At 35.9% G+C, this 13963-nt stretch overlaps 1 protein-coding gene across 3 annotated transcripts in view; it reads left to right on the plus strand.

The window, feature by feature from the left end:
• Positions 1-6634, plus strand: part of LOC121380779 (ubiquitin-like modifier-activating enzyme 6) — a 60391-nt gene extending 53757 nt beyond the window's left edge. For all 3 annotated transcript variants that reach the window (XM_041509765.1, XM_041509751.1, XM_041509756.1), the window contains exons 31-36: positions 591-717; positions 2102-2181; positions 2931-3172; positions 3920-4007; positions 4794-4894; positions 5227-6634. In XM_041509765.1, coding sequence (XP_041365699.1) covers positions 591-717; positions 2102-2181; positions 2931-3172; positions 3920-4007; positions 4794-4894; positions 5227-5347 — 759 coding nt within the window. In that variant the 3' untranslated portion in view covers positions 5348-6634. The remainder of the gene's footprint in view (positions 1-590; positions 718-2101; positions 2182-2930; positions 3173-3919; positions 4008-4793; positions 4895-5226) is intronic.
• Positions 6635-13963: the final 7329 nt, after the last annotated feature.

The raw sequence follows: 13963 nt of genomic DNA on the forward strand, positions 1-13963 counted from the left end.
GAAAAGAAACCTTGTAGTAAATTCCATAGTATGAAAAAAGGCATTCCCTGTTGGAAGGAAAATAAATGTAAAAAAATTAAATTTGGAAGTATGTAATTTCAAACTCTATCAGCAGATGGCATTGTTCTCTAGGGGAGAGTATTGCTGTTTTGTTTATAAATTACTTTTTAGTTTTTGGGGGTGGGACGTAGCCCAGTGGTAAAGCGCTCACTTGATGCGCGGTCGGTTTGCGATCGACCACCGTTGGTGGGCCCATTGGGCTATTTGTCATTCCAGCCAGTGCACCACGACTGGTATATCAACGGCCGTGGTATGTGTTATCCTGTTAGTGGGATGGTCCATATAAAATATCCCTTTCTACTAATGGAAACTAACGGGTTTCCTCTAAGACTATATGTCAAAATTATCAAATGTTTTGACATCCCAATAGCCAATGATTAATAAATCAATGTGCTCTAATGGTGTCCTTAAACAAAACAAACTTTACTTTTTTTCAATTTCTGCATTTCATGTTTGTGGGTTTTTTTCAAAAAGATATTTCTCTTTATCTTCAGTATTATAATTTTTATATATTATATATATTTGACCAGAAAATCGAGACGAATGAAAGTGCACCTAGAGAGGAGGTAGTGGAGCCAATGGTGATCAGTGGCGATGAACTGGAGCAGTCGGGTCACAAGTTGAAGGTCATCTATCAGTCAGCATCTGCAGGTCAAGGTCAGCACAGATATTAATTTGTAAAATGATGTTTGGCAGAGGCGGATCGGGGTTGGGGGGGGGGGGGGGGGGGGGGGATTTTGCGACAGTTATAATTTTATTATATATTAATTTTCATTTTTTTTACGATCCCCTCCAAACTTCCCCCAAAGTTCCATTGGCATTCCACCTCATGTCGTTGGGGCCCCATCTAAATGGATTTTCTGGATCCGCCACTGTTTAGCTTTAGCCCAATCCATCCCTGCTTAGTAGACTACAGGTTTTGTCTGTCTATTTGTCCATCTGTCTGTGTCTGTCCCACATATATTTTTCCAGACTATTTTTGGTGATGTGTAAAGATATTGTGCTAAATTTGTATATACAGCTTTATCATGTACTTTTACACATCAAGTTTGACTTAAATGTGGATATACCCATTTGTGATAGTTATAGCCAGATCAAGTTTGACTTAAATGTGGATATACCCATTTGTGATAGTTATAGCCAGATCAAGTTTGACTTAAATGTGGATATACCCATTTGTGATAGTTATAGCCAGATCAAGTTTGACTTCCATGGCTTGATGTGCAGTCGGTCTGGGATCAGTCCCTGTCGGTGGGCCCATTGGGCTATTTCTGGCTCCAGCCAGTGCATCACGACTGGAAAATCAAAAGCTCTGATATGTTCTATCCTGACTATGAGATGGTGCATATAAAAGATCTGTTTCTACTAATGGGGAAATGTGGCGGGTTTCCTTTCTTGGCCTATATATTAAAATTACCAAATGTTTGACAATGATCAATTAATTAATTGATTAATAAATCAATGTGCTCTAGAGGTGTCGTTAAACAAAACAAACTTTCATGAAAATTTATTCAAGGGCCATAACTGACATAAATGAAATTTATCCATGTTTGACAGAGTTAGGCTCTTGGACATGTATTCTTTTAGCCGTATCAATACTGATTTACTGTACTGAGCAAACCTCAAAATACCAAAATATTCTCGCAATTAAGTAAAACACTATAAAAATATATCCAAAAACATTACACTAACTCAAACTGATTGACAGGAAAAGCGTGTGGACATCATATTCCCAATAAAAGTTGGAGGCAATTTAACACAGAAAATCTAGCATGTCAAATTTTCACATGAGCAACATGGTAATATTGGATGAAGGAATAATATGAACATTATGCAGGAATGTGTTTAGAGCCAGGCACACCCCAAAACTGCTCAGTATTGGTATAGGTATCGGTATGGGTGTCAATACCAAATACCGCACCAATCCCAAGGTAAATTACCCCCAAAATATCGACACTGATACCAATACCAAACATAAAATGTCAATACTGACCAGCTATACAGAATATTAATTATTTTGAGAGTGTTTTGTTTTTTTCAGTGTTTAGCCAGATGCTTCCTGTGGAGTTTGAGAAAGATGACGATACAAACGGCCACATAGATTTTATTGCCGCATCTGCAGTAAGTTTTGAAAATAATTTAGGAAATATCCGCTTTTAATAGAAATATTTTTGAGGTGGTGTTGGGGTTTTTTTGTCAGTAGATTTATTTAAATCGTGTTCATGTTTATTATGTACAAAATGCATTACAATTGACTGAATTTGTGTTAAAATTGACAATGAATGCAGCAGGGTTTGAGTTTTTAAAAATAAAATAACCTGTATATAACACTGTGTACTGTATGTAATTCTTAAAAAATATATTGTCGAATATTTCACATGTAAACCGGACACCCTCGGGACCAAGTAAAATGTCTGGTATTAAGAGGTATCCGGTTTAGAGAGGTTAAGTTCTGTATCGATTTTTACAAAAGGACCATGAAAAAATGTCCGGTTTTGGAGGAATTCCGCATTACAGAGGGTCCTGTTTTGGAGGAATTCCGCATTAAAGAGGGTCCTGTTTTGGAGGAATTCCGCATTACAGAGGGTCCTGTTTTGGAGGAATACAGAGGGTCCTGTTTTGGAGGAATTCCGCATTACAGAGGGTCCTGTTTTGGAGAAATTTCGCATTACAGAGGGTCCTGTTTTGAGAGGTTTCACTGTATATGTTTGTAAATTGAAAGTAGCGTGTTCCTAGACATCTATATTTAATTTCTGTTGGGTATTTTACACATTTTCTGAAACAACAACCCCATACAATTATTTTTATGTTATTGAATATTATTTCTAAAATGATTTGAATATACTATATCTGAATCTCTTTTATCAAAGAACTTGAGAGCCCAGATGTACAGTATCGAGAATGCCGACAGACTAAAAATAAAACGCATCGCTGGTCACATAGTTCCTGCCATTGCCACGACAACGGCAGCTATATCGGGTCTGGTGTCCCTGGAAATCATCAAAGTGATAGACCACCTGCCAATAGAGAAATACAAGAACTGTTTTCTCAACCTAGCTCTTCCTCTTATACTGTTGTCCGAGCCAGGTCCTGCTGAAAAAACTGTTATTAGGTGTGTATCCACCTTTATATTATTATGGGGGTGGAGTAGCCCAGTGGTAAAGCACTCGCTTGATGCACGGTTGATTTGGGATTGATCCCCGTTGGTGGGCCCATTGGGCTATTTCTCGTTCTAGCCAGTGTGCTACGACTGGTATGTCACAAGCTGAGGTATGTGCTATCCTGTCTATGGGATTGTGCATATAAAAGATCCCTTGCTACTAATGTGGCGGGTTTCCTTTCTGAGAATATATGTCAAAATTACCAAATGTTTGAAATCCAATATAAGCCAATGATTAATACATCAATGTGCTCTAGTGGTGTCATTAAACAAAACAAACTTGTTTATATTATTATTATTATTGGAGAAAGCACAACAATATGTGTATGTTAGTGATCATTTTAAAGAAATGACATTTGCTGCTCCATGGTGATGACAAAGACAAAATCCATTGAAATTAACACTACCAAATCTCATTACTATAATAATATAACGGGAAAATGCATGTAAAAGATTCTATGCTTGTAATGGAGAAATGTAGGTTCCCTCAGAATTAGCAAATGTTTCACATCCAATACCGATGATTAATAAATCATTGTGCTCTAGTGGTATCATTAAAAAAAATTTAAACTTTTATCTTTTTCCTTCCATTTGAATGAACTTGTTTGGTTATGGGGAAAAAATTATTAGAATATGTGGTCTCTCTGGCTTGATATTGTTAAAGACCAACCCGTACAAAAAGTGTGTTTTATTTTTCAGAGACGGCCTGTCTTTCACGATGTGGGATAACTGGGAAGTTAAAGGAAACATTTCCTTCACACTCCAGCAGTTCCTAGCTCACTTCAAAGTAGGTTACAATTTTTTTTCTATAACGGAACATGTTTAAAACAGCTGTTTTAGTCTAATATTAATTGTATTAAACATTTACAACAGCTTATAAAAAAAATGGAATAAATAGTAGAAAGTCTTTATCAGAATTTACAAGTCTTTGTAACTATACTGACATTGAAAAGACGTTCAACATCTAAACGTCACAGTGCACTTTGTGATACATGCAAAGTGTTTGTAAGGTGGTTTCTAAATTGATACTTTTCAATCTCTGAAACTTGCATAGCAAAGCACGATGCGATGCTGAACAAAATGTTCCCTGTGTTGTAGTATTAAGACACTTGTTTACGTTTGCCTTGTTACCCTGCCTTCTGACTGTAATGTCCCCCTCTCCTTCTCAAATCTCCATTGGTCTAGGTCAAATGGCCTTGCCCTCTCATTTGTAAACATTTGAGGCCTGATGGTTTCTGATATTTTTCTTCAGAATAAGCACAAAAGAGAACACATGTGAATTCTTCAGTGAAATGAAATCTTCAAGTCATTACACATGTAGTAAAATTAGCAAAAAAACAAACTGCATTGAATAATGTACAAGGTGCTTATATATACGCGTAGACTATTATCTACAAGGATTTTTTCTGCTTTAGATATTATGGGGTTTGTGTGGATTTTTTTTTTTTTTTTTTTTTTTTTTTTTCTGACCTATTTGACACCCAATAGCTGAAGTGTATTTTTGTGCTGAGGTGTCATTAAACATTCATTCATTCTTTTTTTTTCTCTCTCTCTCTCTTTCTCCGTGTTTTAGGAGAAGTATGGTTTTACAGCAACCTCTGTTGTGTGTGGTGTGAAAATTGTATACATGCCAATAATGGCCCTGCATGTACACAAGAAGAGACTGCCACAAACGTAAGTATAACTTAGCCTGTGTTAAGAGACATGTAAAATTTCATAAAAATTAAGACATGGTCTTAAGCACATTGTAAGCTATAAAATAATGTGTGTGTATAAATTTCACAGCTTGAGGTTCAACACAAATGACTCTAAATTAATATGCGTATTTTTTGCTGATAATGTTAAAATTTACTTTACTCAATTAAAGTTTCTGGTAATTCCAAAATTTGCCTGCTGCTATTATTGACAGTTTTTACTAGTCAATGTCATTTTATCACAGATATGATTTTTTAAAATTATTATTATACACTGACTAAAATATACATGTTTTCTTCTCTTTTTTCCAGAATGGTTAAACTGTTGAAACCAAGTCGAGGCCAGAAATACGTTGATCTTATTGTAGCGTTTGAGGACGACGCCGGTAATGATATACCTGGCCCACCAATCAGATATTACTTCGGACTATAATTACAGCCATTACATAGTCTTATGTTCATGCTACTGGCCAGTTATGAAAAGTCATTCTTAACTTATCTGTGGACACAGTTTATTTTGTTTTGCAACATCGTCCCTGTTTAATCAGTTTAGAAAATGTGTCATGGTGTTTGGACAGATAGGAAAATAGTGTAATTTGGTGGCTGTGATAATAACATGGTTTTTATAATTTTCATAAAAAGTTAAAGTAAATCAATGTATGAATGTTTAACTACATCCCAATAGAAAAATAAACAACGGCCATTGGGTATTAAAAAGGTAAGTACAATTGAATCCCGTTGACTCGAACCCTGACAGTGCTTGAGAAAGTGTTCAACCGAACCATTTAGTCAACAATATGTAAGTGTAACTCGGGACTTCGTTTTTGGTTCAAGTGTTGCGGTGTATTCAATCAACTCTTTTTGAGTTTGACCCAACAAGATTCTACGGTATGTGGAAAAGTTAATCAGTAAATATTTACTGAACAACAAAAGAAAAGCGAATACAAAATATATTGTGAACTAATCAATAGTCTTGCACCTTAATAGTCTCATGTGACACATGTTCATCACGACTGGACTATCAAAGGCCGTGGTATGTGCTATCCTGTCTGAGATGGTGCATATAAAATATCCCTTACTACTAATGGAAAAATATAGCGGGCTTCCTCTCTAAGACTAGATGTCAAAATTACCAAATGTTTAACATCCATTAGCCGATAATTAATAAATCAATGTGCTCTAGTGGTGTCGTTAAACAAAACAGAACAACTAACAAAAAATTAGTTTCTAAAGCTCACGAGCAGATGCGAACCAGTGATGTCAGATTTATCAACAAATACAAGAAAACCACTTTCTTGTCCTTCAGCAGAATGTCGAAAATGAAAAGTGATTTATGTAATTTGTTTTTTCATCAATAAAAAATCTTGTTTTCCCTAATAACCAAATACAAGGCTCACATTGATTAATTTTGCTAGGTCGTTAGAAGTATGTGTCTGGTGTTTTAGACTCAAATTGAAGGTAACTTTCATCGTTTAGCAGAATGTATTTCATTTTAAAACAACAGCTATGATGTTAAGAGGTTGGTTTTAGGAATGTAAAATACTACCAAACAAAATAATTCTTATCCAGTTTGATAATACAGTGTATTTATTTAGGTTACCGGCCTCGGTGGCGTCGTGGTTAGGCCATCAGTCTACAGGCTGGTAGGTACTGGGTTCGGATCCCAGTCGAGGCATGGGACTTTTAATCCAGATACCGACTCCAAACCCTGAGTGAGTGCTCCGCAAGGCTCAATGGGTAGGTGTAAACCACTTGCACCGACCAGTGATCCATAAATGGTTCAACAAAGGCCATGGTTTGTGCTATCCTGCCTGTGGGAAGTGCAAATATCCCTTGCTGCTAATCGGAAAGAGTAGCCCATGTAGTGGCGACAGCAGGTTTCCTCTCAAAATCTGTGTAGTCCTTAACCATATGTCTGACGCCATATAACCGTAAATAAAATGTGTTGAGAGCATCGTTAAATAAAACATTTCTTTCTTTTATTTAGGGTTTTTAAGCAGCTCATCTTGTAATTATTTATTGTTGACATCTTCACGGACATATTATTTGTATTATTTCAATCAATCATGACTGAAAATTCTTATATAAGTTCATAATGTTTTGTGTGTTTTTATAAGTAATTTTCTGTCGCGAGTCGCAAGAAAATCAGTCCTTGGAGCTAGCATTTTGGTGAGCTACATGGATGGATTTTTCTCAAGTATGTTCGCAATGGGGGGGACATCTAGAGAAAGACTAGTCCCAGATATCTATTTTGTAGTGGACTTAGTCTTGGTGTTTTATTATATGAAATTAAATGCATCTTATCTTTGTAACATGATATAGCTCCTTCTCTCAGCCAATTTATATTATTTCACAAGTATGATATATGTAGCATACTACACTTGATTTCGCTAGATATAATTTTTACGAAACAAAGTTTAGTATCTGACCAAACAAAAGTGAGTCAAGATACCATGGGAAGTTCATGAATTTCATAAAAATGTTATCTAGCAAAAACAAGTGGTATTTTATTTATTACCCACCATCAAATAATGTGACACAATTACTTCTAAAATTACTCAATGAGACATGCGAATGCACACAGCTAAGACCAGGGAAGATTATGTGACTAACCGAAATGATGTCACTTTTCAACTTTGCACTTGTTGATGTGTATGGAATTTGTACGACATACTCAGATGTTCACCAGGTGGGTAATAAATATTATGTCACAAGTATCATTTGACATAAGCAACAGATAGCAAGGGCTGTCTAAACCTGAACAAAAAGACTTACGTCTCACTACACAGGTCACTTCCGGGTGAGAGTTCATTCATCACGGTCCACTATAGTTCCTAATTGTGACACATGTTATGGTTCACATATTCACTTCTAGGAAATGGTGAAGAATTAAAACAATATGTATGTGTAATGGTAAGCCTTCTGGCTGTATTTTGCCCATGTTATTTTGTAATATTGTGCGTTGACCTTTTGGGACATAAGTGTATAGCGTAAGAGACAGCCGGAGTGAATCGGTTAACGAACCACCAGTTCGGACCGGTATTACAGCCAGATGCGGTCCTATAGCAAAAAACTGAGACGGAAATGTAAATGGTCTCAATTTTGGAGTGAAAATAAATGCGCTTATAATGTATGTTTGCAATGGTGTATGTTGTTAATGCCAGTGAGAACCTGTTCTATTGGCAACCTTCATTTGAAGTTGGGCAATTTAACATGGGTTTCAATGGCAGATGGCATCTGTGTAGTGAGACCTTAACTAGCTGATGAAAAGAGGTCATTACGGTGTAGTGAAGTGTGCTGGACAGTTTTTTTGTAGAACCTTTGGAGCAGTTGATTGTGCTAGAACTGTTTTCTTCTCTCTTTTTTCTTTTTTTTCTTGGCAATACTGGTGATAAAAATATTGTCTATATTTTTCAGACAATATTTTATGTCTTGTCACCGGTGATATATCTGTTAAAACTGTGTGTTATTAAAATTTATTACATACCCATAGTAATAAAGACAATTTTGATCATGCAATTAAAAAAAAAATTTTTTATTAAACGTGTGATACAAAATCTTGCATGCATAGTACGTATTCACCCGAATGACATCATGTTCCTAGCCAAGACACTCAACGTTCTGTCAATTGCATAAAATTCGATCAACTTTCCAGAAGAAGTAAGTCGTGTTACTTAATTAAAGTTTTGTTAATCATAATTATAGAAAGGTGGTATGTAATAAATACAGAACCACATACCAGTTGTTTGCCATGTTATTTATCGCACTCGATTATAGTGCTCAAGATTTATATCACTCGACCACTATGCGGTCTCGTAGTATAATATTCTTGCACACTATAAACTTTTGCAATCAATAACATGGCTAAACAACTGGTATATGATTCTGTCTGTTTACACTATGCGGTCTCGTAGTATAATATTCTTGCGCACTATAAACTTTTGCAATCAATAACATGGCTAAACAACTGGTATATGATTCTGTCTGTTTACACTATGCGGTCTCGTAGTATAATATTCTTGCGCACTATAAACTTTTGCAATCAATAACATGGCTAAACAACTGGTATATGATTCTGTTTGTTTACAAACAATTACTACAGGTACAGTTACATTGTATCTCAAGTTCCACATCTTAGTAGCTATTCGATAAATGACGGTTTAAACCCAAAGACTGTGACAGTATATAACTATGACTAGATACTTTTGATTTTAGTGATTGCTGTATGTGTTAATATTATTTATTCATGAGCTGAAAAAAGCATTTACTATAATGCAAAAAAAAAAAGAGAAGAGATACAGGTATCTCAATTTAATAATTTGATGTAGATGTTTTTTTAAATCAGTGGAATTTGTTCATTAGCTGGAAAAAAAAGGTGGAGAGACAGATGAGAGAATCTCTGTTTAGAAACTGGATGCAAGTAAACAAATCAGTAGAACTTGTTAACATTTGTAATTTTGTTAAACTTATGAATTATTTTTCTTTTGTCTGCCTTCTATTTAATGTAATGGCCACGCATTTTCTGTGATAACTTAAAATGTTATTGTGAATAAAATATCATGTATTAACTTGTATTTGTTAGTTTTGGTGGGGAAGGGGTGGGGTTTTTGTATATTAATAAGATATTAGAAATCATGTAAAGCTAGTGTTATATTTTTCCCAAAATTTGAAAGACAAACTTACATGTACATGGTATTTTTTTTGTATTTGTAGATATCTTATACATATTGTTGATGTTTATAGAAGTAAATTTATTTAAAGATATGAACGCATTAATATATATTGATAACATGTTACAGTAATAGAGGTCAAATTACACCACACTTGCCAGACACGGATCTAGACCCAGACCTGGTGTGTTCTGGGCCTTACTGGGTCAAAGTTAAAAGTGTCGGCAACTCTAAATAAAGCACTGAATACTGCTGTTGCCAAGAAAGAAAAAATAATTTTTTATTTAATAATGCACTCGATACATTTTAACTTATGTTATATTGTGTCTGTCATATAAATACCACACAGATAATTAGAAGAAAAACGATTCCGCCACCACATGGGATACTCTTTTCAATTAGAGGGGCAGGATGTAGCCCAGTAGTAAAGCACTCGCTTGATGTGCTGTCAGTCTAGGATCGATCCCCGTCGGTGGGCCCATTGGGCTATTTCTCGTTCCAGCCAGTGCACTGGTACATCAAAGGCTGTGATATGTGTCTGTACCATCCCTTGCCACTAACGTAAAAATGTACCGGGGTTTTCTCTCTAAGACTATATGTCAGAATTACCAAATGTTTCACATCCAACAGCCAATGATTAATGAATCAATGTGCTCTAGTAGTGTCGTTAAACAAAAACAAAACTTAACTTTTCAACTAGCAGCAGGGGATTTTTTGTATGGAAGATAGTATGCACAAATGCATTGTAGATTTACCATATAAATTATGACTGCTGCATATGAATATTTATTAGGGATTTTCCATTAATATATGAGGTGAGAGTAGGATATATCTAAATTATAATGTTATGGCTTATGAGTCTAGTGGAATTTTGTTTGAAAAACAGATGGTGAACCTTGGAAATGAATGCTTTTTTTCTTTTTTTTAAAACATAAAATAATCCATGTTGTAGAACCATCATCAGGAATACACAAAATTTGGGAAATGTTCATACTGCACTGTACATTTGTTTGTTAAAGGTGCAGACCAGGAATACACAAAATTTGGGAAATGTTCATACTGCACTGTACATTTGTTTGTTAAAGGTGCAGACCCTAGTTTTAGCTTGTAAAAAATGGACACTAAGTTTGGTTAATCTACAAACCTGTAACACACTTGGATAAAATTACAGTCTGTGACGTTAAAACCGGAAAATATCCTTAAAAAATAAAATGGACACCAAGTTTGGTTAATCTACAAACCTGCAACACATTTGGATAAAGCTACACTACAGTGAAAGAAGAGTTTGTGGTGGTAAAACTGGGAAATATCCTTAAAAATGGACGAACTCGAATCAATAACCGCTACTTCTCAGATGCACATGCATTTTTTAAAATGTGAAAAATGCATTTTTTAGTATTGGAAGCACCAGGATGATCGGTGTTTAAAAACTAGGGTCTGTCCCTTTAAGGTGTGTTTTAATATAAAATGAGAGATATTTTCTTGACACAACCAGTACTCCATGACTCCTTTATCAAAGGCCACGATATTTGTCTGTATGAAGTGCATAATAAAATATCTGTTGCTGTTAATGGAAAAATGTAGCCGATTTTCACTGAAGCACTGTGTCAAAATTACTATATGTTTGACATCCAGCATTTGACTAATAATGTGTTTTAGTGGTGTCGCTCAACAAAACAACACTTCAACTTGATGCCATTTATATGAAGTTATATATTTAGTTCACCAGTTCAACCAGTTCTCTTCATACACCAATAACCACTATGTGCTGTCCTATTCCTTTAAAAAAAAAAAAAGAAGATCATCTCTAGTTGTCCATGAGTGTTTTTACACGCCCACCTATGATGGGTCGTATTATGATATGGCAGTGTCCATCTCTTAACTTTTTCTTGTCCGGACCATATCTTGCATACAGATGAATATAGAACCATCAAACCTCACATGTAGGAATAACTTGGGATGGTGATTGGTTCAAGAAAACAAACTGTTCATCCATCCCATTGCACAGCCTCGGCGTCGTGGTAGGCCATCAGTCTACAGGCTGGTAGGTACTGGGTTCGGATCCCAGTCGAGGCATGGGATTTTTAATCCAGATACCGACTCCAAACCCTGAGTGAGTGCTCCGCAAGGCTCAATGGGTAGGTGTAAACCACTTGCACCGACCAGTGATCCATAACTGGTTCAACAAAGGCCATGGTTTATGCTATCCTGCCAGTGCGAAGCACAAATAAAAGATCCCTTGCTGCTAATCGAAAGAGTAGCCCATGTAGTGGCGACAGCAGGTTTCCTCTCAAAATTTGTGTGGTCCTTAACCATATGTCTGACGCAAATATAACCGTAAATAAAATGTGTTGAGTGCGTAGTTAAATAAAACATTTCTTTCTTTCCATCCTATTGCAAACATTTCACATAATTAGACTTGAATCATACCTATAACATATTCATTAATATAGATATGGTTTTCCATCAAACTCCTGTTGGGCGTATCATGTACCTCACCGGTACTCTCATTTCTTGCTTTTTTCACCGTCATAGCATGTCCACTTTCCATTAACAGACATTTATTACCCCAACAGGCACTCATAACGGGGAAAATAGAAATCATAATTTCTCACTGAGAAATTATCATGCATTGGTCTAACGAACAATACTATTGGATGATTTGACGCTTACAAACCAATGACCTTGTCGGTACTAAATACGACGTCATCACGATTTGGCAAACACAATGATGTCATGTAGTTTAAAGAATTTGCGTTTACGGCTGTCTGTTTTTGGTGTTAAATTTATAACAAAATGTCATTTTAATGCAGTTCATTATAGATTTTGTACCAGAATAAAGAGCACATTTGTTTTTGAAAATGATCTATGGACGTGATTAAATTACAAAGTTATAGCAATACTGAGAACAGTGCGTAAAGCGGTTTATATCCTTTTAATACATGTACGTGTATGTGTGTTGAAAATAAAGGCTTTTAGAGAAAAAATAGCTCAGGTAATAAATAGAATAACAAGATATTATCAAATTTATGTCCCTTGTGAAATAATTTTCATTTGTCACTCGCTAAAGCTCGTGACAACTGAAAATTATTTCACTCGGGACATAAATTTGATAATAACTGGTAACTCGTTTATTATCCTCTATTTATCAATATAATGCATATACACCGTACCTTCTTCATATTCAGAGCCGGGATGTAGCCCAATGGTAAAGTGGGGGCATGATGCATGATCGATTTAGGATTAATTGGTGGGCCAATTGGGCAGTTTCTCATTCCAACCAGTACACCATGACTGGTATATCAAAGGCCATGGTATGTGCTATCCTGTCTGTGTGATGGTGCATATAAAAGAAGGGGCGAGACGTAGCCCAGTGGTAAAGCGCTCACTTGATGCGTTGTCGGTTTGAGATCGATCCGTCAGTAGGCCCATTGGTCTATTTCTCGCTCCAGCCAGTGCACCACAACTGGTGCATCAAAGACCGTCGTATGTGCTATCCTGTCTATGGGATGGTGCATATAAAAGATCCCTTGTTGCTGATCAAAAAGTGTAGCCCATAAAGTGGTGACAGCGGGTTTCCTCTCTCAATATCTGTGTGGTCCTTAAACATATGTCTGATGCCAAATAACCGTAAATAAAATGTGTTGAGTGCATCGTTAAATAAAACATTTTTTTCTTTCATATAAAAGATCCCTTGCTACTAATGGAAAAATATAGCATGTTTCCTCTCTTGGACTATATGTAAAACTTACCAAACGTTTGACATCCAATAGCCAATGATTAATGAATTAATGTGCTCTAGTGGTATCGTTAAACAAAACAAACTTTAGCTCAGTTGATTGCCCGTACTGCTTTTGTCATAGGATATGTGGGAGTTTTCTGTTGTCCTGTGTGTATAAATGATCCCATCCAACAGCCGATGATTAATAAATCAATGTGCTCTAGTGGTGGTGTATTCTGCTCCATGACATCAGAACATGGAATGTTCATTTGCAGCTTCATTCAGAAGGTAAGTGTTCACTTCCGTTGTACTAATTGTACAAGACCATGCACTACAATATTGGAAAGAGTTGTGAAGCTTGCAACATAACGACCCCGATGAACTTTCTGCAGGAGAAGCCTCAAGTTTATAATGTATGTTGTAGGGATTTCAGAAACAAAATTATTGAAAAAAATTCTCAGGAAAGAGACATGGAGAGCCTTAGTTGTAAGTACCCGACAAAGGATTTTCGAAGCCATCTCATCTCTACGATATCATAAAACCATCGTGGGCTGTGATGTCACTACAGCACATGCCATAATAGTGACATCATTGCTTAAGATGGTTTTATAATTTCATAGTACTAAAATAGTTTTTAAAATGGGCCTAACTTACATGT

Source organism: Gigantopelta aegis, chromosome 2 (genome assembly GCF_016097555.1).
Source record: "Gigantopelta aegis isolate Gae_Host chromosome 2, Gae_host_genome, whole genome shotgun sequence".
In the NCBI taxonomy this organism is placed as follows: Eukaryota; Metazoa; Mollusca; class Gastropoda; order Neomphalida; family Peltospiridae; genus Gigantopelta; species Gigantopelta aegis.